We start from the raw sequence: 26,355 nt of genomic DNA, 5'->3' as shown, positions 1-26,355 counted from the left end.
AGAAGAAAACAAGCAAAAGAAAAAGGTGGGATTGTTTAGAGAGGCATTTGTCTGATCATTCCATGCAGTACAGTCAGCCATCATGAACCATGGTTAGCCTAAATGGACAAAACCATACATTTTCTGCATAGGTAGCTCTAAGCTCAGGATGCATCGACTCCTCTGTGTATGGCAGGAGTCATGATGTGGACAACCTGATTACATCTCACGGTCAGTTGTCCCCCACCTGTAGCTCTCCAGTTGTTGCAAAACTACAACTCCCAGCATGTCATGATAGGTACACACTGTGCATGGCAGGTGCAGCTGGAGAGACACAGGCTCGAGACCACCAATAAAAGATGGAACTAGAGATTATGCATTTCCTTTTGGATTAAGTATTACAAAACCACTATGGCACCAAATTATCGTTCTGCAGACAACAGGTTTATTTCTTGCAGTTTCAATATATGCTATAAAGTTGTCAGGTAAAATTAATCACAGGATTTACAAATACACTGTATTCAGATTTGGAGAAGAGGCGCAGCAAGTAGTACAACCGACAGTATACACCAAATGCATATCCACTGAATAAAGTACATTGTGCTCTGTTATATATCCTGCTGGAAATTCACAATTGCTAATAGAACAAGAACACATCTCCATATAACAGGTTCACTGTTTCTGAACCGTTTGGACAGAAACGAAGAAATATTATTTAATAAAAAATCAACTATCATAGTACTGAGAACACTAGCAGCAATAGTCTTATGTGGGCAGGAGACAGGTTCACCACATAATAAGTAATAGCACTTAACAGAGTGACAACTGACAGTCCATTTACAAGACACAAAGTTTGCAAACGTTTATTTCATATACATTGAATAATCGTTAGATACCCAGCCACTGGAGCAGTAGTACGTACATTCTGTGCAGTAGATTATCCTATTTCCAAGGTACATCCACCTTCCGGGTACATATGGAAAATCCATATACATCTTCTATACCAGCCATAGCTTTCTGCGGTGCAGGTACATTCAATGACACACTATAGTCCATCTAACCGTATCAGAGTTTTCGACATTTCCTCAGACGTTTACTTTTGCGAACGTTCTTGTCCATGGAGCCTACTTTACTCCTTCAAAAAACTGCTGGTCGGTAATTCAGGGAATTACCTAAAAAAAGATCTCTGTTGCTTAAACTCTCAGACTTTCACTGAACTGTTTCTGTAGAGAGGCGGCTTTCATAAAGGCTCAGGGCATGGTGTACAAACTGATACTGTTCACTTGTTTGAACCATTCCACCCCTGTTGAGGGAAAGAAGAATAACCACTTATGAGTAATGATAAGGTTCTCTTGCATTTCGGACTACAGTCATGTGTAATAATTATAGTATCAAAGTATCAATTCAGAGCAAAAATATTATATGGATAATAATGTGGAGGAACGTTTTGCTTTCATCTACCACTTTGGAGTCTTTACTGACAGGAGCGAGCAGAAAAGTAAGGTGGTAAGGAGCACAGGAAGCTCTTTAGAACCATAGAAAGAGGCACCACCTCAAGTCCTCAAAGAACCAACATGTCACGACCATGGTCATGGTCGTGACTCCTGTAACCGCATGCAGTTGCCTGCGGTCTTGGTTTTGTTGTTAATCACAGGTGAGGGCTAAAGTATGTTGCCTCACCTGTGGTTGCCGCTGGCAACATTGTTTATGTGGCAGCAGAGCAGCCTGAGCTGTTGCTAGGCAGCTTGCTGCAATCTGCATGCGGTTACACTTGGCAACGTGTGTTTATGTGTGCACTTTCCTTGTCTGGTGTGCACAGGGTTTATTGTGTGTATTCCCCTTTTAGTTGCCGTCTTCCCTTCCCTGGTGTGTGAAGGGTTAATTCCCTTCCTACTCTGTGAGCACTGGGTGTGTCTGCGTGGGTGTGGCTACATGGGCTATTTAACCTCAGTTGAGACCTGAGTTCTGAGGGGTACTCCAGCCTTGTAGTAAGCTGGAGGCACGCTCCTGGTCCCATATAACATCTGCCAGTAAGAGCCACCCTCGTGGTCATAAATTGTGATACTATATGTTTATGTGATGTTAAGTTTATGTCTATGTGGTGTCTGTTATTATTGCAGCTATGGTTCTGGGTCCCTGTGTGTTTATGTGTGCTGTGTCCTTTTATGTTTGTGTGTGGACAGCCAGCACTTGTGTCCAGGGATCCAGTCAGTGTGTCTGTGGCAGGTAGAGGTGGAAGTCTTTCACTCTCCTGCCATATCCATAGTCTGTTTATGGTTACATCCCATTGCAGCTCGGCCAGTTTAGACTCCTGTTTCTCCGCATCCAGGAGGAACAGGTGGTCTTCCCAGCTCCTAGTTCAGGGATCGGCGGAGGGTGAGTAGGGATCCGAGGTTCCTGAGCATGGGCCCTCCTACCTTCAAGGTCGGCTCATGCAACTAGGAGTTAGGGTCGGATTAGGGATGCGTTAGGAGGTGACCTGCTCCCTAATTCTGTCGTCCTGGCCGAGCAGCCACTAACATCTCATGGCATCGCACGGCTGAGGGTTTCCCCCATCCTCAGCCGTGACACAACATTATGGGCAAGGATAGCTTGATGTCCTGGTACTCTGGGGAGGGTAAGTAGGCAGAAATAGTTTTTTCTTTGCTCTTCCTCGTTACCCAATGAGCACAGTGCACATATTTCTAAAGTGAAGTGGGCCCTGATGACTCCCATCTCACATTGTGACTCATATCTTTTTTATTACATTGCTTTACAGTGCAGTTCAATGTCAAGTAGGCTCAGTAAATATGTGGTTAGGTCTTGTGAATGCCTCATTAAATTGAGATTTGAGCAGTTTCAGGTATGTGAAGTGTGCGGGCCTCATGTTCACAAATGACTAAACCATTGGGCCCATACAGTGAAAAGTATCAGTAAGTTAACAAAGCTACAAGAGCTGGTCACCCACCTCTAGTACCTTTTTATAGTTTACCCTGGGTCACTGTTGGCAATACTAGCTTTACAGCCCTGATGGCAGCTCTGTGTTAAAATAAAGTTTTGGTGTGAAGCCAATGGAGTCAGATGTAGTAGTCTCTTCTGTGCCCTAGTGCCTAATTGGGCACAATTCCCTCTCTGCCACTTTCATATGGTCAGTATATGATACATATTTTGCATTAGGCATACAAATACTGATGTAAAATACTTGCAAATATTGATTGTGTGAAAGTGACCTAGTGTGTCACTTATAGCCACATCTCAGCTGAAGTCACTTATTGGTTGCAGTGGAGCATGTTACCATGCCACATGGATATGCAGGAGCCAGCGTGGAGGACATAAATTAAAGGTGATTACTGAGGGTCCTAGTAAAGGGACACTTTGGGATGTGCCTATTGTCAAAGGAAGTTTATGGAAGCAGGCTGCAGGCAGTACAGATAAAGTCTTTGTTCCCTGACAACCCCTCTAAGGTGTTGGCAGCTTTGGACAATTCCCACTTGATAAAAACATCCCTTGACAATAGGCACATCCCAAAGTGTCCCTTTACTAGGATCCTCAGTAATCACCTGCAATTTATGAGCAAACCTGGCAGTAAGTATTCATTTGCTCTGCAATGCCACCACTGGGGAAACTAAGCATCACAGTGGTCCACATTTTCTAATGTGCCTGTGCCTTGAATCTGCCTAATTATTTGGGACAACTGCAATTTTTTACAACCTGCTCAAAAAGGGGAAGGGATGGAGCTTTGTGGAAATATGGGATGGGATGGTACTGCATTGTAATTGGATGTGATATAAGATCCAATATCTTGTGCCAAAGTTCTGTCACAATTCTGGCCTGGACTTCTGTCTTAAAATAAGCCAATCAGTAGTTGTTATAGCGTTAGACAAAGCTGTCTATTCCTCCTCCATTATCATCCAGTCTGATTTTAATTGTGGCAAAAAGATGAGGATCAAAACAGAGAATAACTCATAACTCAGTTAACTCAGAATTCCATAACTGGGTATATGAAAAAGTTTTTTTTTATGCTGGACAACCTCTAAATGTAACCACTAAAGTGGTTCCAAACCAGCGTCACTATCAGCTGTGTGGAGATGTATTTCTCAGAAATAGTTTGTGGCAGCAGAATTATGTCCTTTGACCATCATTTGGACAGGATACATCTCAGTCTGCTTGGGAAATGACAGGAAAAGCTGCCTAGTTTCTGTGTGAACTCATGGTCACGTAGGGTGTGCCAATTTGAATATGAACAAGACACATAATTTGCTATCAGACTAAATATACAGTACATGCATTTTCTATGCTGCAGAGAGATCTTAGAAAATCAGGTATCGCAATTTGATAACTGAACTGTTTGTGGATATAAATACGTAACTTGTATATGGTATAATTTACTATGATAAAAGTCACATAAACCCGAACATTCTAAATATCTGCTACAGGTTATTTAATTGGGGTTGTCCAGCCCCTTGAAATGTTTTACCGATAGCTTAGAACGCTATAAAATAATAAACCACCTGTACCAATCCCCCTGCTGCTCCCGTTCAAACTTTTCCCAGGTCCCCTGCCGGACTCTGTTTTCTGGCCTCCAGTGATGACACATCGATGTGGACATGCCAATCATTGGCAGAGGTCACATGGCCATGTGATATGTCAACATTGGAGTCCAGGATACAGAAACTGGTGGGGGACCTGGGAAAGCCACTTTTTAACTCTTTGCTGGGAACTAGAATATAAAGTATGCAGTACAAAAGGATAAATAGTAATCAGCAGGATTAGACTGTATAGTTACTGTGTGCCAATCTTTTTTTATTGGTTAATTCTCTTTAATTATTAGTGATGAGCAGCATAGGCAATATTAGTTTTCACGATATTTCGCGAACTTTTGGCCTAATATTCGCCATAAATTTGCTAATTCTAGAATTCGTGGTCTCCAGTCATTATTTTCTTGATTGCGTAAACCGGCAATGTAATATGTTCGTATTGGGCGCACAATACAGGCGTGGGTCACTTTTGCTACATTTTTCACACTGCTAGAGGCTTCCTGAGACTGGAGTAAATGCACAGTACAGTAATTCCTATCACACTACCTAACACCCTGCACTGGAACACCCTACACTATACCACTATCTAACCTATACTGACTATCTCCTACTAACTATCTGTATTATATATATGAGCTAACTATCTAATGTAATTGAATAGGGATCCAGGTGACTCAGCAAAGCGCAGAGCACAGCAAAGACTCTGCTCTCTCTCTCTCTCTCAGAACTGCAAAAAACAGCAAAAAATGGCTGCTGGGGAGATTCTTATATAGTAAGGGGTAGGCAACTTTCCTATTGGTTGCTAGGGATGTTGCTAAGCTCAGACAAAGATATTGCTGCCTTCTCATTGGCCCACAAGCAAGAAGCAGGGAGGTTACTGCTGAAAAAAATCTAGAATATTCGCAATTATGAAGATATAGCACTATATTCTACATCTTCGCAAATTCTCGAAGTGCCGATATTCGCGATAAAAATTTGAGATTAGAATACTCACGATCAACACTATTAATTATTTCCTACCCCTTTAAGCTAGTGATATCCTTTTTTATGTAGTGAGTTAGTGAGTATATACAGGCCCCTATTTATCAGTGCTGGTACCTCTGGTACCAGGCCACATTCCTAAGGATTGAAGTAACTGTACATGAGTACTGTGCACTGAAGACCTTTAGGAAGGGCTAGGAGGAGCCAGGAGCTAGAAAGTATGAACTTCTATGTATGTAAAAATAAATCTCAGCTCCATTGTGGATATTATCAGGGTAAGATGTGATTACCACCTCTCTTTGCTTCATATGGGTGTTGGCCACATGCTATGTTGGGAACTGGTCGATGGGGAGCTCGCTCATTTGTTCATGGCCTAGGAGACTGTTACTTTACTCTGTATGTTATCTTCTGTATATATATGTTATGCATTTTATCATAGTTTGGTAAAAAATTTTATGCACCTAAGACTTGTCAAGCCTATTTTATTCCCGGATCTCAGAATTCACGGTAATACAGTTACACAGAAATTGAATTGTATACTGTCCACGCACAAGAGCCCTGTGGTAGGCGTCTCTAATGATGTCATGTGACATATTTTTATATTTTATGCAATATATGTACTATTGTGACTATAATTATGGTCCCATATCTTTCCATTATATCTAAAGAGCCTTTTTATTTTATTTATTTTTTTACAAATTTGTATTACAGATCCAATCATATACTATGCAAACGTATGCAATCATAAACACTTATGTTTGGATACATCTGCTATTGATTTCATTCTAGAAATAATGTATAGCTTAACATATACAATATTTGTAATAACCTGACAGAAATCAGACAAAGGGATACACTTTTGGCATATGATAACATGAGATGAGAATAAAATATGAATTGTTCTTTGTCCATACACAATATTAAAGATAGACTAAAACAGCAGTTACAGTTTAAATACTGTCTATTTAATATTTAATAGCTCCCCAGGACATAAAGTTAGGATAGAGCATAAATGTTTGATTGGTGGGAATCTGACTTCTACTGTAGGAACCCTGTCGATAAGCACATGAAGAGGCTGGGATGCTCACTGTTTACAGAGGCAAAGTAGCTCATTTTGAAATGGGTGTCTGGTATTGAAGCTCGGTACCATTGAAATGACTACAACAGCCACTTCATTGTGCTACCTGGCAATTTTGACCTAACAAAAGGACAGGTCATTAATACTTAAGTTAAGTTCCTCAACTTGCACAGCTGGTAGTACATCGCATTCTTATGGCAGACTGTTTTCTGCATATGAAGAAGTAAATGCATACTATCATAAAGTGATCTGTGTCAAGGAGAAGTTTCACACTAGCCTTAAAATCTACCAGCAGGCTGTTCTAGCCGAAGTACAGTCTGCTGGAGTTCATAATATCCAGCATAGCTGGAAAGAGCTGGAGCACATCCAGGCTCCATTGACTATAAAAGGACCTGGCTGGGATCTGGCCTGTTCCCATAATTAGTGCTTGTAGTGTTTTTTTATCTACTAAAACGAATGCCGCAAACAGGCCGGATCCCATTGGTAGCAGCGAGGAGAAACAAAGCTCAGATGAGCGCTTCTAATTCATTTTAGGGAATTGCTGGGGGTCTTAGCACTCAGAACCCCACCTATCAAAATCTTTGATATGTTGCTATGACATCAAACATTTTGAACAAAAAGGGCAGTTACTTGCTTATTTCCTTGCTTAATATACAATACAGTTTTTTGTTGATCTCGATTTACCTGTCCATTCTTAGCTTACAGACAATGCCTAATACATCTACAACTCCTTCTTCTCTCAGTTGACAACAGCCAATGGATGTAGCAATGAAACAACCAGTTCTCCCAATTCCAGCACTGAAAAGAAATGGACAATAGTTTATTATTGGTATGTGACCTTATTATAGCTGTAGTATAGCTCATCGCTAATCTAAATGCAGCTTTGGCTAGTTTACAGTCGACACTGGATTATTTAATACACCATAACTCTATCACTTACTATCTGACATGTCATTGTGTCAGAAAATGTAGAACTGAAGGAAAATGCCAGTCATTGGCTGCAGTGGTGCAGGTGACCATGTCCATACCCCAGCCGGGGACTGGAAGAAAACCGAACAAGAGTAAGAGTGCAGAACAGCAGCAGCCGGAAGTAAGTTAGTATGAGTCCTTCACTAGGGGCTATGAGTAAATTGTGAAGAATTCCCAGAAAACCCCTTTTAGCTATGTATCAGATACAGCAATTGGCTTGTGTGGTGCTGTTCTGCAAAAGTAAATCCAAACAAGTCTTTTAAGCTTAGATATGAAAGAAGAAGAAAACATTATGTAATGCCACACTGGTACCAGTCACATAAGGTAACGTATTTGTAAAGGTGCTTCACATTTTATGTAGATTTAGTAAAGCTTTCTTCAGTAGGTTTCTCTGTAGTCTTTTGCAAACTCAGCAACAGTTGCCTCTAACCTAAATATAGAAGAATTTTTTTTTTTCCACCTTCAAGAAGATAGAAAGAAGTATGGCTGGAGAATTAGACTACACAGGGTTTGTTTGTAGTCTGTTACCATGGCGAAACAAACTGTGAAGAACAATGCTATCGTAAAAGTGTACATAGCTTTTAAGGACTGTATGTATTTATATTGTTCAGAGTATTATATAAAGAAGATTCTAGAAGTGTGGTTGTTATAATTGAAATACTATGACTGCTTTTATTAAACCTGGTGCTTGTGGCCTCCTAGAGTCAATGGAGGGAAGGGTGCTGGTAACTTCCAAAGTATTCAACTATATATACTCTACATATATAATCAATATTATATTAACTGGCTTAACCTGTTAACACAACAAATGTGACCATCCTGGAGTGCCTGAGTCAAGATAACGTTGGCTACATCAGTAGTTCAACTGTCTAGCTCAATTTGGTGGTTTCAAAAATATGGGGCTTGTTCCCTAGATGGCTGCCCAGACCCTGGAACATGTGAAGCTATTATACATAAAAAAGAAACGTGTAGTCTGATATGTATTATATTGCTATTAAATATTACACTCATAAATACCAAAGAACAACATAACATCATAAACCAAGATAAGGTCTCTAAACTTTTTTTCTTTCTAGGAATCAGATATAGTTTATTTGGAGTCATGTGCTTTTAGAGTTGTTTTTTGTTGTTGTTCCTAGTTTTACAATGCAATCACAATTACACACTATTACAAGATCATCAATATCACTTGCTATCTCTGCATAGACACCTACAGAGCCCCAAACTACTTTGTTTCTTGTTCTATGTTTTTGCCTACATTTAGTGTTTTCATTTCTGTTTTCTTATGTGTTGGTGAATCATTGCAGTAGGTAAGTGCATTCTCCTGTCTAAAAAGGATATCATAGAAGCCTACCACTAGTAATTACCAAATGTTACAATGTAGCCAAAATAACCCAATAAACAAGCAAATCAATATGTTTGTGACACGTAAAAAGGAAGGTAAATTGAAGGTGTATATATAAGGCTGCATATGTTGCTTTCATCTTACTTGAAGAGACATTTTTCTGGACATTCCATATTTCCTCACCACATTCCTATCTACCTCCTGAAAGGAAGTGTGTTTTGCAGAGGAAAACATCTTGTGCGTGTAGTCAGGATACAGAGATATTCAGAAGTGTTCTGTATGGGTTAGACATAGAACTTTTAAAGGTAATAAGAGGTCACAGACGTGCAATGTACTCCTGGAGGAATAATCATAGAGCACTTGTACTAACACAGGCTGATCCTAACGTTTTAGGCCAAACACAATGGACTAGTAACTATCACATTCCCCTGCCAGAAATATTTATTTCATCAGTACAGTCAACAGCTAACACCAGCTGGTCAAGAGTTTTTTATTAAAGGCCAGTGCAGATGTTAAAGTGGATGGATTTTCACTTTCAGATGGTTCCACAGCAGTCAGGGGGCACCATATTATTATCTGTGATATAGCTGAGGGCATAGGTCATATAGTTGCTCATGCTGAAAGATTAGATTTCAATCTAGCAACAATATACTTTATTTCAAGTATATGACCAACCTAAAAGGGGTTGTCAAGTTTAGAAAACCTATTTTCACACTCCCTATGGTCCTAGGATATGCCCCATGAAAATAAAACACCCACATGAATGTGGTCTTGCTGAGCCCTTGCCACTGCTCTATGCCCCACAGAACCAGGAAGTGGCTTGAACAGACCCATGACGGTCACATGTGCATGAACACCACAGCAGTGACATACAAGTCAAGCAGATGTGTGCAGTGGTCACAGGACCAAACTACTTCCTGGTTCTGCCGGGATCGGAAGCAGCTGGAACGGGATAGAGGCACAGGCATGGCAAGGCCACAGACAGGTGCCTTTTTTTAATTAGCTTGCAATCCCATGTAAAAATCACCTCCTCAACATTCAGTCCCATGTAAATAATATCACACCCTCCCATAGCCGCCATCAACATACAGTCCTATGTAAACAACATCAATGCCTCCCCCAGCCCCATCTGACATCCAGTCCTATGTAAATAACATCACTCCCTCCCACAGCCACCTCCAACATACAGTCCCATGTAAATAACATCACTCACACTCACAGCCGCCATCAGCATACAGTCCCATGTAAATAACATCGCTCCCTCCTCCAGCCCCTCCAACATTCAGTCCCATGTAAATAACATCACTCCCACTCACAGCCGCCATCAGCATACAGTCCCATGTAAATAACATCGCTCCCTCCTCCAGCCCCCTCCAACATACAGTCCCATTTAAATAACATCACTCCCTCCTACAGCCACCATCAAAATAGAGTCCAATGTAAATAACATCCCTCCCTTCAGCCCTAACCTACAGTCCCAGTTAAATAACCATAACTCCCATAACTCTACCTCTCTCTTCACTTACCTCTCCTCATGTAGCAGACATCACCACAGTTTCATCACCAGGACTTCTCCTCTTCACTGCCGTCCTCTCCTACACTGGTCACATGATGGTGACATCATCGCAGGTCCTTCCTAACCACTGCCTGTTTTACTGGTTACATGACCTGTGATGTCATCACAGGTTCTTCAGCTCTCCCAATGCATTAGATTCAATTTTATTGCCGTCTTGAGGATGGCAACACAGTTGTATCTAGCTGGCAGGCAGGACATTCGAGACCTGAGACAAAACATCAGGGGCCCAGGCCCCCAATGTTTTAATCTGGCAACGGCCCTGACACCGGTCTTAATAAATATGCCTCTTAATGCTCGATTTGTAACTTCTTACTGCCATGTTTCCCTACGGATTACAGTGATCAGCTTATTATAAATAGACTCTTCAACCCCTTCCCGACCGCAATCTGTATATATACGTGATAGCTGCACATACCCGTGCAGCTACCACGTATATACAGGGAGTGCAGAATTATTAGGCAAGTTGTATTTTTGAGGATTAATTTTATTATTGAACAACAACCATGTTCTCAATGAACCCAAAAAACTCATTAATATCAAAGCTGAATATTTTTGGAAGTAGTTTTTAGTTTGTTTTTAGTTTTAGCTATTTTAGGGGGATATCTGTGTGTGCAGGTGACTATTACTGTGCATAATTATTAGGCAACAAAAAACAAATATATACCCATTTCAATTATTTATTTTTACCAGTGAAACCAATATAACATCTCAACATTCACAAATATACATTTCTGACATTCAAAAACAAAACAAAAACAAATCAGTGACCAATATAGCCACCTTTCTCTGCAAGGACACTCAAAAGCCTGCCATCCATAGATTCTGTCAGTGTTTTGATCTGTTCACCATCAACATTGCGTGCAGCAGCAACCACAGTCTCCCAGACACTGTTCAGAGAGGTGTACTGTTTTCCCTCCTTGTAAATCTCACATTTGATGATGGACCACAGGTTCTCAATGGGGTTCAGATCAGGTGAACAAGGAGGCCATGTCATTAGATTTTCTTCTTTTATACCCTTTCTTGCCAGCCACGCTGTGGAGTACTTGGACGTGTGTGATGGAACATTGTCCTGCATGAAAATCATGTTTTTCTTGAAGGATGCAGACTTCTTCCTGTACCACTGCTTGAAGAAGGTGTCTTCCAGAAACTGGCAGTAGGACTGGGAGTTGAGCTTGACTCCATCCTCAACCCGAAAAGGCCCCACAAGCTTATCTTTGATGATACCAGCCCAAACCAGTACTCCACCTTGCTGGCGTCTGAGTCGGACTGGAGCTCTCTGCCCTTTACCAATCCAGCCACGGACCCATCCATCTGGCCCATCAAGACTCACTCTCATTTCATCAGTCCATAAAACCCTAGAAAAATCAGTCTTGAGATATTTCTTGGCCCAGTCTTGACGTTTCAGCTTGTGTGTCTTGCTCAGTGGTGGTCGTCTTTCAGCCTTTCTTACCTTGGCCATATCTATGAGTATTGCACACCTTGTGCTTTTAGGCACTCCAGTGATGTTGCAGATCTGAAATATGGCCAAACTGGTGGCAAGTGGCATCTTGGCAGCTGCACGCTTGACTTTTCTCAGTTCATGGGCAGTTATTTTGCGCCTTGGTTTTTCCACACGCTTCTTGCGACCCTGTTGACTATTTTGAATGAAACACTTGATTGTTCGATGATCACGCTTCAGAAGCTTTGCAATTTTAAGAGTGCTGCATCCCTCTGCAAGATATCTCACTATTTTTGACTTTTCTGAGCCTGTCAAGTCCTTCTTTTGACCCATTTTGCCAAAGGAAAGGAAGTTGCCAAATAATTATGCACACCTGATATAGGGTGTTGAAAATAGGTCAAAATACTCATTTGCCTAATAATTCTGCACTCCCTGTATACGTTCTGGCAGCTCTTTAATCCAAGTGCTGCAAAGCGCTTGGATTAAAGCTTCTGCCCCTGCCCTGCTGCTGTCACGGACAGCATACAGTGCAGCCTATCTGTGTCCCCTCCATCTGTTCCCCATTTTTCACAGTGCTGCCCCCTCCTTGAGTCCGCCCCCTGCTGGCGTGACACCCCCCCTTCCAGCGCTGCCCCCCGTCTGCCCCCCTCCCTCTCTCCAGCATCGGGGCTGCTGCGCTGCGATGGCAGCCCCGATGGTTGCCCTGGCAACCGGACGCTTTGCAAAAGCGTCCGCTGTTGCCACCTACAGGGCATCTGAATGTATTACACTTTGCAATGCAAGAGCATTGCAAAGTATAGTACAGCCATCAGCCCCACTGGATCTTCATGATCCAAGAGGGACTTGATAAAAAAAAAAGTGAAAAAAAAATAAAAGTAAAAATAAATAAATAAAAATGTAAAAAAAAATAAAAAATTGCCTTTTCCTATAAAAAAAAACTACACATATTAGGTATCACCGCGTCCGTAACGACCGTCTCTATAAAGATATCACATGCTAGACCCCGTCCGATAAACAGCATAAAAAAAAAGTGTAAAAAAAAAGCAATTTTTGTCACCTTACATCACAAAAAGTGCAACAGCAAGAGATCAAAAAGTGTATGACTCCCAAAATAGTACCAATCAAACCGTCACCTCGTCCCGCAAAAAATGATACCCTACTTAAGACAATCGCCCAAAAAATAAAAAAAAAGCTATGGCTCTCAGACTATAGAGACACTAAAACATTTTTTGGTTTCAGAAATGCTATTATTGTGTAAAACTTAAATAAATAAGAAAAAGTATACATATTAGGTATTGCCACGTCCGTAACGATCTTCTCTATAAAACTATCACATGACCTAACTCCTCAGATGAATGCTGTAAAAATAAATAAATGAAAACTGTTCCAAAACAGCCAATTTTTGGGTCACCTTGCCCCATAAAGTGTAATAATGAATGATCAAAAAATCCTATGTACCCAAAAATGGTACAAATAAAAACCTCAACACTTTCTGCAAAAAACACGCCCCTGCACAAGACGATCGGCAGAAAAATAAAAAACATATGGCGTTCAGAAAACCAATCCAGCACAATCTGCCTTCCAAAAACCGTATGGCATTCCTTTCCTTCTGCGCCCTGCCAGGGTAATAAATATTGAGTTTTGTTTGGCTGTTAACCCTCAATGTGTTAAAGAATTTTTTTTTATAAAATGGAAAATCTGCCAAAAATGTGAAATTTAGAATTTCACATTCGGCAATGCGCCGAAACGACGTTTAGCTTAAGGCCGGATCCGGATCAATGCCTTTCAATGGGCATTCATTCCGGATCCGGCCTTGCGGCAAGTGTTCAGGATTTTTGGCCGGAGCAAAAAGCGCAGCATGCTGCGGTATTTTCTCCGGCCAAAAAACTTTCCGGTCCTGAACTGAAGACATCCTGATGCATCCTGAATGGATTTCACTCCATTCAGAATGCATGGGGATAATCCTGATCAGGATTCTTCCGGCATAGAGCCCCGACGACGGAACTCTATGCCGGAAGAAAAGAACGCAGGTGTGAAAGAGCCCTTACATACAGTTTTACAAGACCTGACCTCAGAATGTCATCCACAATTTTTCAGGGCACTTTTGATTCAAGTCAAATTTATTACGACCCGATTTGACCCGGCCACCAATTTGGCCGAATTGATCTGAATCAATATGAATTTCAACAAATTCGCTCATCACTAATAATTAGATACTACTGACATTATGTAGCATCAAAGCCAACAACTATTGCTATAAAAAATAGTATGACACCAAGGACACATCTGTAAAATTTAACATGAAGTATATTGTGCATATTGCATATATTTCCCCCTTGCTGCATTGTCCAGAATTAGTGTGAATGATAACACACAGTGTAATTTCAAGCCATGTGAAAACACGACTTACTATAGTTTTCACACAATAAGGGTCCATTCACACATCCGTATGTGCTTCCACGGATCCGCAAAACACTGACACCAGCAATGTACGTTCTGCATTTTGCGGACTGCACATTGCCGGCACTATAATAGAAAATGCCTAATCTTGTCCGCAATTGTGGACAAGAATAGGACATGTTCAATTTTTTTCAGGAACGGAATTGCGGATCTGCATTTCCAGATCCGGACAGCACATAGTGTGGCCCCATAGAAATGAATAGGCCCGCAATTCCGTTCCGCAAAATGCGGAACGGAATTGCGGACGTGTGAATGGAGCCTTAGGGCTCATGCACACAACTATATGTATTCTGCGGTTCGTAAAACACGGGTACACAAAATAAATGGATGACATCCGTGTGATATCCGTCTCGCATCAGTTTTTTTTTTGAAGATCCAAAAAAAGGACAAGAATAGGACATTTTTTTTTTTTTTTTTTGCGGAACAGACATGCGGACACACGGACACAGAATGCACACAGAGTCATTTCCGTTCGTTTTCAAGCCCCATTGAAGTGATTGGTTCCGCATATGGACCTGTAAGAAAACGGAAAAAAAAATGTTCTTGTGCATGAGCCCTAACAGTGTATGTCACCCAGGATCAGCATAAAGTACAAATGATATTTTCTATCACTAATGCACAGTGAAGGAAAAAGCTCTGTGAAAGCCGCCATCTGCTGGCTACCTATGGTACTGCACTAGTCCATCTAGGTACCTTGAAACTCACTAGCCTCAAGCCCCAATTGCATTGATTTGTAACAGAAAAATAACTAGACCATAATATTCCAAATGCCAATGTTCACATTTTTATGAAATAAAATGCGCATTTAAGATGACATTTAAACTAGCCAAATGCCACTATACAAGCATGTACATGCAATGTAAAATGATAAAACATGACATAAAAACCATAAATTATAAATTCTCACAACTTAAAGGGATATTTTGACTGTGCTAAGTTATCCCCTATCCACAGGATAGGGCATAACTATTAGATTGGTAGGAGCCTACATGTGGGACCCCCACCAATCATTTGAATGGGGACCCGTGCCCCTCGAAGTGTCAGATCAGGAATGCACATTGTGGCTCCATTCATCTCTATGTGAGTTTCAGGAACAGCCAAGTACAACGCTCTGCTCTGCTATTTCTGGAAATCCCATAGAGATGAACAGATTGTCATTTCAGGTGGCCCCAGTGGGTATGAGGTCCCTGTTCTCATGATCGGGTGGGATCCCAGTAGTAAGACCCCAACGATCCAATAGTTATCCCCTATCCTATGGCTAGGGAATAACTAGACACAACTGTAATAGCCCCTTAAAAGAGTATTTCCACATTGAGACACAATTTTATTGTTTAGAAATAAAATAAATGTGCATAAAAATTGAGTAAATACATTTTGTATTATAATCCAGAGCCATATTCACAATTCTGCTCTCAGAACTCAAGTGTGGTCTGTAAGTCCCACCTCCTCTTTCTTCATAGGCACTTTCCTTATATGCATGCAGGGCCCACAAACTGGGCAATTGCCCAGGCCCCTAGTAAGGTGAAAGGGGTATTCCCAAGCATGGCCACAGCCAGACTTTATTTTTGAAATATTTCTGTAGGGATTTGAACTCACAACCATCTACATTGAAGACACTGGGCCATAGAGCTCAGTGCCAAGTCATGACTGAAAAAACTCATAGAAGTTTCTCTTGTATCATACAAGAAATACTTCTATGAGGTTTTTAATAAAAGAGAAACTTCTATGAGGTTTTATAGCAAAGAATTAGCATTGAGCTCTATAGCCCAGTGGTTATGGTTCTTAACTTTAATGTAAATGGTTGTGAGTTAAAATCCCCACAGAAATATTTTAAAAATGGAGTCTAAATAAAACTTAAATACACAGGACTCACTTCTTAACATTATATTTTTTCTTTTCATCGTGATATTCTGATCTGATTCTGAACTTTTTTATAGTTATGTCTACAGAGATGTATGGAGGCTAATTTTTTGAAGGACGATCTGTCATTTTTGACAATACCATTTTGGGGTGTGTATGACTTGATCACTTTTTATAAAAAAATTCTTGGGAGATAAAGTGATGTAAAAAAACGTGAATTGGCCTTTTTAAAAAAAATTCTGTTACGCCATTCACCATATGGGCTAACTTTTTAAAATATTTACATAGTATGGGTGTTTTCACATGCGGCGATGCCCATAATGCAATTTTTTTGTCTCTTTTTATTTTGGGGAATGGGGGTGATTTTAATTTGTAAGTTTTTTTTATATTTGCAAAACTTTTTTTATTTTATTTTTTACTTTTTGTTAAGTGGACCACAACTTACAATCATCAGATGTAAATTGCTCCATTAGTTTGTATAGAAACCACTATATCACAGTTCAGTGCTGCCATCTAGTGGCCTAAACTGGGATATACTAACAATGAGCCTAGAAGCCTAGTACAGGCTTCCCCAATCTCTGCTGGGGAAAAGCGTGCCTGAAGAGGAATCCCGCGCTTCCAGTTTTTAACCCTCTTAGATGCCGTGAGTGAGGGGAACTCATTGCTGTGAGGGGAGGGGGCATGTGGCGCATTCTGGGGCCGTGAGGGTGCAGATCTGTGTGAGGAGTTTTGAAGGGATGTAAATCTGTGAGGGAGGGCCAGATTAAACAGAATGTAACTGTGTTGTTAGTACATTATTACAAGATTTGGGGCCCCACTTTTGATTTTGCCCAGGGCCACATTTTGTCTAAAACCAGAAACTGCGTGCATGTATATGCTTGGAAAGAGACAAACAGGAGATTGCCAGATTTATGTATAGGATTGATATAGGACATCACCTGCAGTGTACTGCCACTGGACCCCTGCCTGTGAATGCATCACTGTCTTGCTCCACATCCAGCATGAGTTGAAGCAGAGGCTGAGCACTGTCTGGAGTCTTGTGGTCAGGCCAGGACGTGTACCAGTAATGTTTCACGATGCGTGACTGGCTTCCTTGCTGGAAAAAAAAAATACAGTTATGTATACCAGATAGCACTGAAGCCATGTGATAATCTCTAAAACGGTTACCTTGAGAATCACAGCCTAATCGGAATAGATCAACGATCAATGATAAATTGCAAGGATCCTTTTCCATGGCCCGATGCTAGGCCATAACACACCCCTACTTGCAGGTGTGAGGGAATGTGAACAAGTTTGTAGTGGAATTCACAGCAACATTCTGATGAGAACAGACACGGGTAACCTACCTGCAAGAGCAAAGAGCTGAACATATGACTATACTAGCTCTATCTAGCCACTGTATTCGCTAGCATCCATCTTGGGTCACAGTTGGGAAAACACACAGTATACCATCCATTTGATAAAGTAGCTGCACTTTGAACTTAATAACTATATGTCTCTAACATAATGGGTGAGTTTTTGTAGCCCTCTTTAATTTAGAATTGCTTTTTAGGCGTGGTGTGTTTTGTGGTCCGCAAATCGCGGATCCGCAAAACACGGATGGCGTCCGTGCGCGTTCGGCAATTTGCGGAATGGCATGGACAGCCTTTACATATTACTGCCTATTCTTGTCCGCAAAGCGCGGACAAGAATAGGACATGTTCTATTTTTTTTTTTGCGGGGCCACGGAACCGGATACATTTAAATATTACCTGCTCACATAGCAGCACACAACAGCAAGATGCTGCCAGATGATTGATTATGGAGATCACTGCAGCATCCTGAGAAGGCATGTCTCTGGGAATAGAGGATACTACTGGCTGGCCAAGCACCAGATTGGGTCTATAATAACAAACTGGATGTTTTTTTTATTAATCTACCCAATTTTTTATATGATCATAGGTTGAAGATAGGCTGTATACTGCCTATCTATATGTACTACAGTAAGTCTACTGTGTAATGGGCCACTTGTGCAGGGGATGGAAGACTAAGGGCTGTTTCACACGAGCGGGTCCATTGCGGGAATCGCGCTCCGTGTGTAAGTGTGATCCTCCGTTCTGGACTTTCGGCATTATAATGATTTATAATGCTATGTGTCTCTGCATGGCCTTTTTTCCACAGAATCATAGTGACCTAAAGCTGTCAGTATGATTCTGTAGCAATAAGGTCAAGCAGAGGCACATAGCATTATAAATCATGATAATGCCGAAAGTCCAGAACGGAGGATCACACTTACACGCGGAGCGTGATTCCCGCAATGGACTCACTCGTGTGAAACAGCCCTAAGGGCCCCCCTTGCTCAGGGCCCCACCTATACCCCTGTGGGCCAGTTATCTCATGGGACAACAAAGAATTGGCATACTAAAATTCATCTTGTCAGTAGCTAGTGATAATTGGAGTATATTATATATATTTATATGTATATACAATATATGTATATATACAGTAATATGTGCGTGCAATAATATCTCAATGTATGTATATGTTATAGTTATACACAATAATACTAGATAATATATATACAGATGTAGTAGAGTTAACACTCATGCTTTATGAGACGTGTTATCTAAACTAAATCCGTTAAGCAAACACCTTCAATTGCTTTTCAATGGCTTTTGTTTCAAGATAACGGGATGAGTTAAGAAATTTGAGTTAAGCGTTTGCGTGTTAACCCTGCTACATCTGTATATATTGCCAAGCAGATACATGATTGATTTCTGTTTATTTAACATAGATAACTGTGTTGGAGCCATTTTGATGGCAATCCTGACAGATCCTATTGACTCATGATTGCATACATCAAGGCGAGAATTGCGCTGCAGACCACTCTATTCTTGCTTTCAAAACATAGGCAACTTGATGGAATGGACCCCAGCAGCAGTGTGAACAGAGCGTTGAACCAGCGTTCCAGACAATTCCACAATCAAACAACAGCCTATTATGACCCCTTTTAATGTTACCTTTATTGTCAGACTCCGAGTCGTATAGTACTCATGTTCGTTGACACTGTTGACAAGTACCTCAACATTTCCGTAGATTCCTCTCTTCTCTGGCCAGTAAAGGACACATTTCTGTGGAAAAGAAGAGTCACATAAATATATACTGTCGTTAGTTATTATTATATTTTTGCATAATTTTCTATGGCATATACATATGTCAATAAGATACAATACGATAAAATATGAACCCAACAGAGTGAGAAGGATAGCTAGAAAATCAACCATTACGTACTGAGTTCTGTAGTTTAATAGACGTTGGCCTTGTCCAGATCAGGTTTTCGTTTTAATTTGTAAAACCATACACTTTTGATGGTGACATACGGTTTCATACACTTTGATTCTGTACATGCAACCCCTCTTGGACCGATTAAATAGAGTATGACTGTGCCTTTCCTACAGAAGCCCATGGGACCTCTCCACGACATGTACAGTACAGTATATATATATATATATATAAATCACATAGAAAGTAAATTATTATAAGAGTATCTGTTCCTACGCACAAAGCTTATTGCTGATTTGCTGGAGCACTAACCTTACACATTATCCTCCAAGGATGGAGACACTATTGAATTACAAGTGAAGTCAGGTATTTTTCCTGACAAGTGACGATTGTGTAGCACAACATCTACATGCACAGAAATCAGACATGAGCCTATGAATCTGTCCTACTGACCTGTTCAGCTTTTCTACAAGAATCACTGGAGCTTGTCACACACATGGGCTCAGCTAAATCACTGCCTGAAATATGGTGACAAGCTCCCTTATAAGATGATCAGGGGAAAGAAAAACATTACAAAGTTCAGCAGCCACCCATTGTGGAAATGTTCACATTGTCACATTATCTGATCTGCAGCCTCCACTCCTCCCTGGGAATCAGAGGGAAATTATAAACATGGGAAAACAAAGGGCTAAAAATACAATTCTACTCGCACCGCTCCGCTTACTAAACCAGGCGCGGAAGGCGGGTGTCATTACAAAAATTATGTTTTTCTAGATAAAATAGTCTCTTTGCTTAACAGGCATGTCCAAACTGCGGCCCTCCAGCTGTTGCAAAACTACAACTCCCAGCATGCCCTAATAGCTGTAAGCTATCCAGGCATGCTGGGAGTTGTAGTTTTGCAACAGCTGGAGGGCCGCAGTTTGGACATGCCCGGCTTACAACAAGGCCCTTTACAATGCAGCCATGCATGTTAAGGAGAACCTCTCACCGCTCCTGACATGCCTGTTTTCAGAGCTCCAGGCATTCCCCATGTACTAACAATTCTGGAGCATCTATTCTTATGTCTGTAACATCTCCTGCATGTACCGTTTGCCTGGCCGAAAGTGGCCGGATCCATGCTGAATCCCATTAGAGTCAAAGGGGTCTGGTGGTGAATGGCAGTATCTTGTTAGGATGGATCCGGTGAACTCTGGCAGGCTGTTCTTGGAATAGACCAGGAACAGTAAAATGGAGGTTTGAACCTACCCTTACTACATTATCCTTTCTTATCGTTATTTAAAAACGGTTGGATTATTAGATTATATTAGATGAGTAAATTGTAATGTGCAGGTTGGATCTGGAAATCCGGTACCACCAAGTAATAGCTAAAGATAATATTTAGGAAGGAAGTAGCACTTGTGTTTCATGAGCAATGTTGCAGCTCCTCTATGAAGCCATTTTTGGCGAACATAAAAGTAATCAGAAACTGGCTGGAAATGGCAGGTTTATCAGATTTTAATGTGTATGCCAAGCATCCTGCAATTGCTGGCAACAGTATGTTGATCTGAGTCTTGCTCTGCTGCTTTTTGTCTTGCTTCTATGTACTGGAACCTTGGTGAACACCACCATCTCCCCAAATAAATACCAATTGCCCTTTGTATAATTGAGAATTTCTGACTTTTACCCCATGAAGTAACATAAAACAATATCAGCTAGTTAGTAATACTACAATTTAATCTAATGTATTGTTTCAACTTGTTAATATCACATGAACCCAATTACAATTTTAACCTCTTGAGGACCTCCGGAAGTCTGGTCTTTAAACACGTCCAGCTATAGCCGCTTGGTTTCTGCTTTTTTAAATAGCAGAGCCCTGCAGCACATGTATGCTATCAGACATTTTCCCCTTCAGATGCCGTGGTCAAATGTGACCACGGCATCAGAGCAGTCCGAAAGAGGAAGCCGCTCGCTTCCGCCCTGATAACAGCGTTCCCTGGCTGAGATCGGGGAACCTGTTACATTGCTCTAATAGACCGAAGCCTCAAGCAGGCTTCAGAGTCTATTAGAGGAATATACCAATACAGGCCACTAGGTGGCAGCATTGTATTGTTATATTTAAAATGAAGTGTTCAGCTATAAAGCCATCAATGAACCTAATTGGCAATCTAATAATTGCCAGTTATAGTCACCCAGGGTGACTTAAAAAAAAAGGTTTAACAAATATTTAAAAAAATAAATAAAAAAAGTTAAAATCACCCCCCTTTCCTAAAATAAAAATACTTAACCAATAAAAAAATTAACATCATGGACATTGCTGCATGCGAAAATGCCCATGCAATTAAAATGTAACAATATTAATGGCATACAGCAAACGGGAAAAAAATAAAAACAGCCAATTCACCATTTTTTGTCACTTCAACTCCCCAATAACTTTTTTTATAAAAAGCGTTTAAAAAGTTGCACACACTTCAAATAAGTACAGATCGCCCCAAATGAGCCCTAACACAGCCCTATACACATAACTACAAAAAAAGTTGTTGTTTTTTCCAGTATTAAAACGCAAGAAAAAGTATACATGCGTGGTATTGTAACCGTACTGACCTGGAGAATGAAGATAACAGGTCAATTTTACCGCATAGTGTACAATGTAAAAAATAAATAAATAAAAACCTTTGTCAGAATTGTTTTCCTAATTCTACCCCATTTGGAATTTTTTTTCCGCTTCCGACTACATGGTATGCCTCCCGTAAATGGGAAAAAAAGTAGAGTACAACAAGAAAAGTAGAAAGTACAACTTGTCCCGCCAAAAATAAGCCCTCATAAAGCTATGTGAATGGAAACATAAAAAAATTAGGACTTTGGGAAGGCGGGGAGTGAAAAACAAAAACGCTAATATGGAAAATCTCAGGGTCCTTTAAGGGTTAATAGTTCATTCCAAGCCATGGTCATTGTAATAAGACAGTTAAAGGAGTTCTCTGGGAATTAACAAAATAAAATTACTGAAAATACTTAAATATTGTTTTATTACAAATATATCTCCAAATACCTTTCATTAGTTATCAATTGTTTTGTCTGGGGAGCAATCATTAGGAGACATAACAAGGCCGTCGTCCTATTAGTACACATAAAAACCTGTCCTAGTCACACAGCAGGACAAGTTACTTCAGAACACTGAGGTAAAGAGCTGCCTCATCCTCCTCTCCCACTTGTCAGGAATTATGATCCTGAATACAGTTTAATATGATCTTCAGCTGAATGTCTCTGTAGGAATGGAGTTCATGAGGAGACAGGTGAGGTACAGAGAGGAGGGTATTTAGGTCCATTATATTTAAAGGAAGATAAGACTGTGTAGACTTTGCAGTTTACAACATACCAGTCACACTTTAATAGAGCTTGTAGATAACATTATACTATTTGGCAACATACCACGGGTGGGGATGTGACTAATGGCCAGCAGCACTTGTTATTCAGGCTCCATTACCACAGCCTCACATTACCACAATCTGTCCTTTCCATCTTCTCTGTACTTCATGTCTCCTCATGAACTCCTTGTGTTCTCTAGGCAAAACAAGCCATTATAACTAACGAGAGGTATTTGGGAATATATTTATAATAAAGTAATATTTAAGTTTTTTCAGTTATTTTATTTTAATTCTCAGAGAAACCCTTCAGCTATAAACGGGGGCATTTTCAGCCTAGCTAAAAATAACCAGCATAAAATAACCAATGTGAGGTTGAGCTTGAGTATTTTTGGATATGTAATAAAATACGTGAAAACAGGTACTGGCAATAACCAGTAGAATAATCAATAAATGAAGTAAAATAGTTGAGGGGAAGGTGACATTCAGAGGATTCACAGTATCTAAGGACTATAATGTAATGAACAGAGATCAGAATTTATAACATTCAACTAGACAGAACAAAGGTGCCAAAGACAAATGCATTATTTTAAAATTAGGGAGCATTACAGGTCCATAAAATTAGGGTCCATTACAGGTCAAAAATAAAAACTGTGCAAAATAAACCATATTTTGTCACCTTACATCACAAAAAGTGTAATAGCAAGCGATCAAAAAGTCATATGCACCCCAAAATAGTGCCAATAAAACCGTCATCTCATCCTGCAAAAATCACACCCTACCCAAGGTAATCGCACAAAAACTGAAAAAATTATGGCTCTCAGACTATGGAAACACTAAAACATGATTTTTTTTGCTTCAAAAATGAAATCATTGTGTAAAACAAGTATACATATTAGGTATCACCGCATCCGTGACAACCTGGTCTATAAAAATATCACATGATCTAACCTGTCAGATGAATGTTGTAAATAATAAATAATAAAAACGGTGCCAAAACAGCTATTTCTTGTTATCTTGCCTCACAAAAAGTGTAATATAAAGCAACCAAAAATTATATGTACCCTAAACTAGTACCAACAATAATGCCACCCTATCCTGTAATTTCTAAAATGGGGCCACTTTTTTGGAGTTTTTACTCTAGATGTGCATCAGGGGGGCTTCAAATGGGACATGGTGTCAAAAAAAACAGTCCAGCAAAATCTGCCTTCCAAAAACCATAACCAAGCTTTGTAAAAGTAAAAAAAATATTAAAATGGAAAATCTGGCAAAAAAGTGAAATTTTGAAATTGTATCTCTATTTTCCATTAATTCTTGTGGAACACCTAAAGGGTTAACGACATTTTTAAAATCAGTTTTGAATACCTTGAAGGGTGTAGTTTCTTAGGTGGAGTCACTTTTATGGAGTTTCTGAGGGTGCATCAGGGGGCTTCAAATGGGACATGGTGTCAAAAAAAACAGTCCAGCAAAACCTGCCTTCCAAAAACCGTATGGCATTCCTTTCCTTCTGCGCCCTGCCGTGTGCCCGTACAGAGGTTTACGACCACATATGGGGTGTATCTGTAAACTACAGAATCAGGGCCATAAATATTGAGTTTAGTTTGGCTGTTAACCCTTGCTTTGTAACTGGAAAAAAAATATTAAAATGGAAAATCTGCCCAAAAAGTTAAATTTTAAAATTGTATCTCTATTTTCCATGAATTCTTGTGAAACACCTAAAGGGTTAACAAAGTTTGTAAAATCAGTTTTTAATACCTTGAGGGGTGTAGTTTATAGAATGGGGTCATTTTCAGGTGGTTTCTATTATGTAAGCCTCGCAAAGTGACTTCCAACCTGAACTGGTCCCTAAAAATTGGGTTTTTAAAAATTTCTAAAAAATTTCAAGATTTGCTTCTAAACTTCTAAGCCTTGTAACATCCCCAAAAAATAAAATATCATTCCCAAAATGATCCAAACATGAAGTAGACATATTGGGAATGTAAATTAATAACTATTTTTGGAGGTATTACTATGTATTATAGAAGTAGAGAAATTGAAACTTGGAAATTTGCAATTTTTTACAAATTTTTGGTAAGTTTTGTATTTTTTTATAAATAATTTTTTTTTTTTTTTACTTTATTTTACCAGTGTCATGAAGTACAATATGTAACGAAAAAACAATCTCAGAATAGTCTGGATAAGTCAAAGAGTTTTAAAGTTATCAGCACTTAAAGTGACACTGGTCAGTCCTCAAGGTGAAATAGGGCTGAGTCCTTAAGGGGTTAAAAACAGGGTGCCACATGTAAAGGAGCTGAAACTCCTAAACTCTTCATCCAATTTTAATGTGGATCCCCTAAAATGAAAGCTAAAAGTTTGGACTTTATGTCCATGTTTATTATATAACTATAACTTAAAAATAAAATAAAATTGTGTCAGTGTCCTTTCTTCTGTTGATCTCTCACTGCCCGGAAGCCAGTCTTGTCTGTCCATGTTTTATGCTATTGGAGGGTGAATGAGCTCATCCATTGCATTTTCCTCATTATGAATCTCATTTCACAAGTGCAAATATGTTTCTAGATAATTGTATATTTTAAATCAATACCTCATTTTTTTCCTTGAGCTTGGTGATCATAACGATAACAGGGACATCTTCTTGCCAAACCATCTGCCAGAAGTCATTGACTGTGTTAATCATTGGTCCTTGAGTAGCAATGAACCTCCTCTCTTTACCACCATAGCCCTGCCATAGATAAGGAAATTATTAGTTAATATAATAAGTGTATACATTATGCCATCATTTATAGACATACAGAGTGGATTTAGTGAGTGGGAATTTCATTATGTCTATCCTACACACAGAATGTATGAAAGCTCCACTTTCCTCAACCATCTAGTGATGCAACATTTTTTACCCTATGATATATTTGTTGGGCGACTGTGCAAAAAAAATTCATGCTATGAACATATCATAAAAAATGGTCTTGGGTAAAAAAAGGAGTGAGCAGGCTGCATATATGTCTCACAGCTACAGAGCAAGCTGCACACAAAAAACTGCTATTAAAGGGAACCTGTCACCGGGATTTGGGGTATAGAGATGAGGACATGGGTTGCTAGATGGCCGCTAGCACATCCGCAATACCCAGTCCCCATAGCTCTGTGTGCTTTTATTGTGTAAAAAAACCAGATTTGATACATATGCAAATTAACCTGAGATGAGTCCTGTCCCTGACTCGTCTCACATACAGGACTCATCTCAGGTTAATTTGCATATATATAAAATAGTTTTTTTGACACAATAAAAGCACACAGAGCTATGGGGACTGGGTATTGCAGATGTGCTAGCGGCCATCTAGCAACCCATGTCCTCAGCTCTATATGCAAAATCCCGGTGACAGGTTCCCTTTAAATCTGTTATTGGAGCACTACAGCATTACTATTGATTTTAACTATTCTTATTTAAATCAATAGGATGTTTGTGAAAGGCAAGGACGTACCTGGTTTTCCAGAGCAACACATACCCTTTAAAGTCAATATGTGATCTAGATAATAGGACATACAGTATGATAGTGACGTG

At 39.9% G+C, this 26,355-nt stretch overlaps 1 protein-coding gene across 1 annotated transcript in view; it reads right to left on the bottom strand.

The window, feature by feature from the left end:
- Positions 1-26,355, bottom strand: part of PTPRR (protein tyrosine phosphatase receptor type R) — a 205,206-nt gene continuing 178,851 nt past the window's right edge. Inside the window, exons 10-14 of the mRNA XM_044277148.1 lie at positions 25,384-25,521; positions 19,203-19,313; positions 17,142-17,299; positions 7,240-7,353; positions 1-1,282 (exon numbers count right to left, since the gene is read on the bottom strand). Of these exons, the coding sequence (XP_044133083.1) occupies positions 1,189-1,282; positions 7,240-7,353; positions 17,142-17,299; positions 19,203-19,313; positions 25,384-25,521 (615 nt within the window). The 3' untranslated portion in view covers positions 1-1,188. The remainder of the gene's footprint in view (positions 1,283-7,239; positions 7,354-17,141; positions 17,300-19,202; positions 19,314-25,383; positions 25,522-26,355) is intronic.

This window comes from Bufo gargarizans, chromosome 2 (assembly GCF_014858855.1).
Source record: "Bufo gargarizans isolate SCDJY-AF-19 chromosome 2, ASM1485885v1, whole genome shotgun sequence".
Taxonomy (NCBI): Eukaryota; Metazoa; Chordata; class Amphibia; order Anura; family Bufonidae; genus Bufo; species Bufo gargarizans.
The sequence above is the reverse complement of the archived record's forward strand: the minus strand, read 5'-3'. Positions and strand labels throughout refer to the sequence as shown.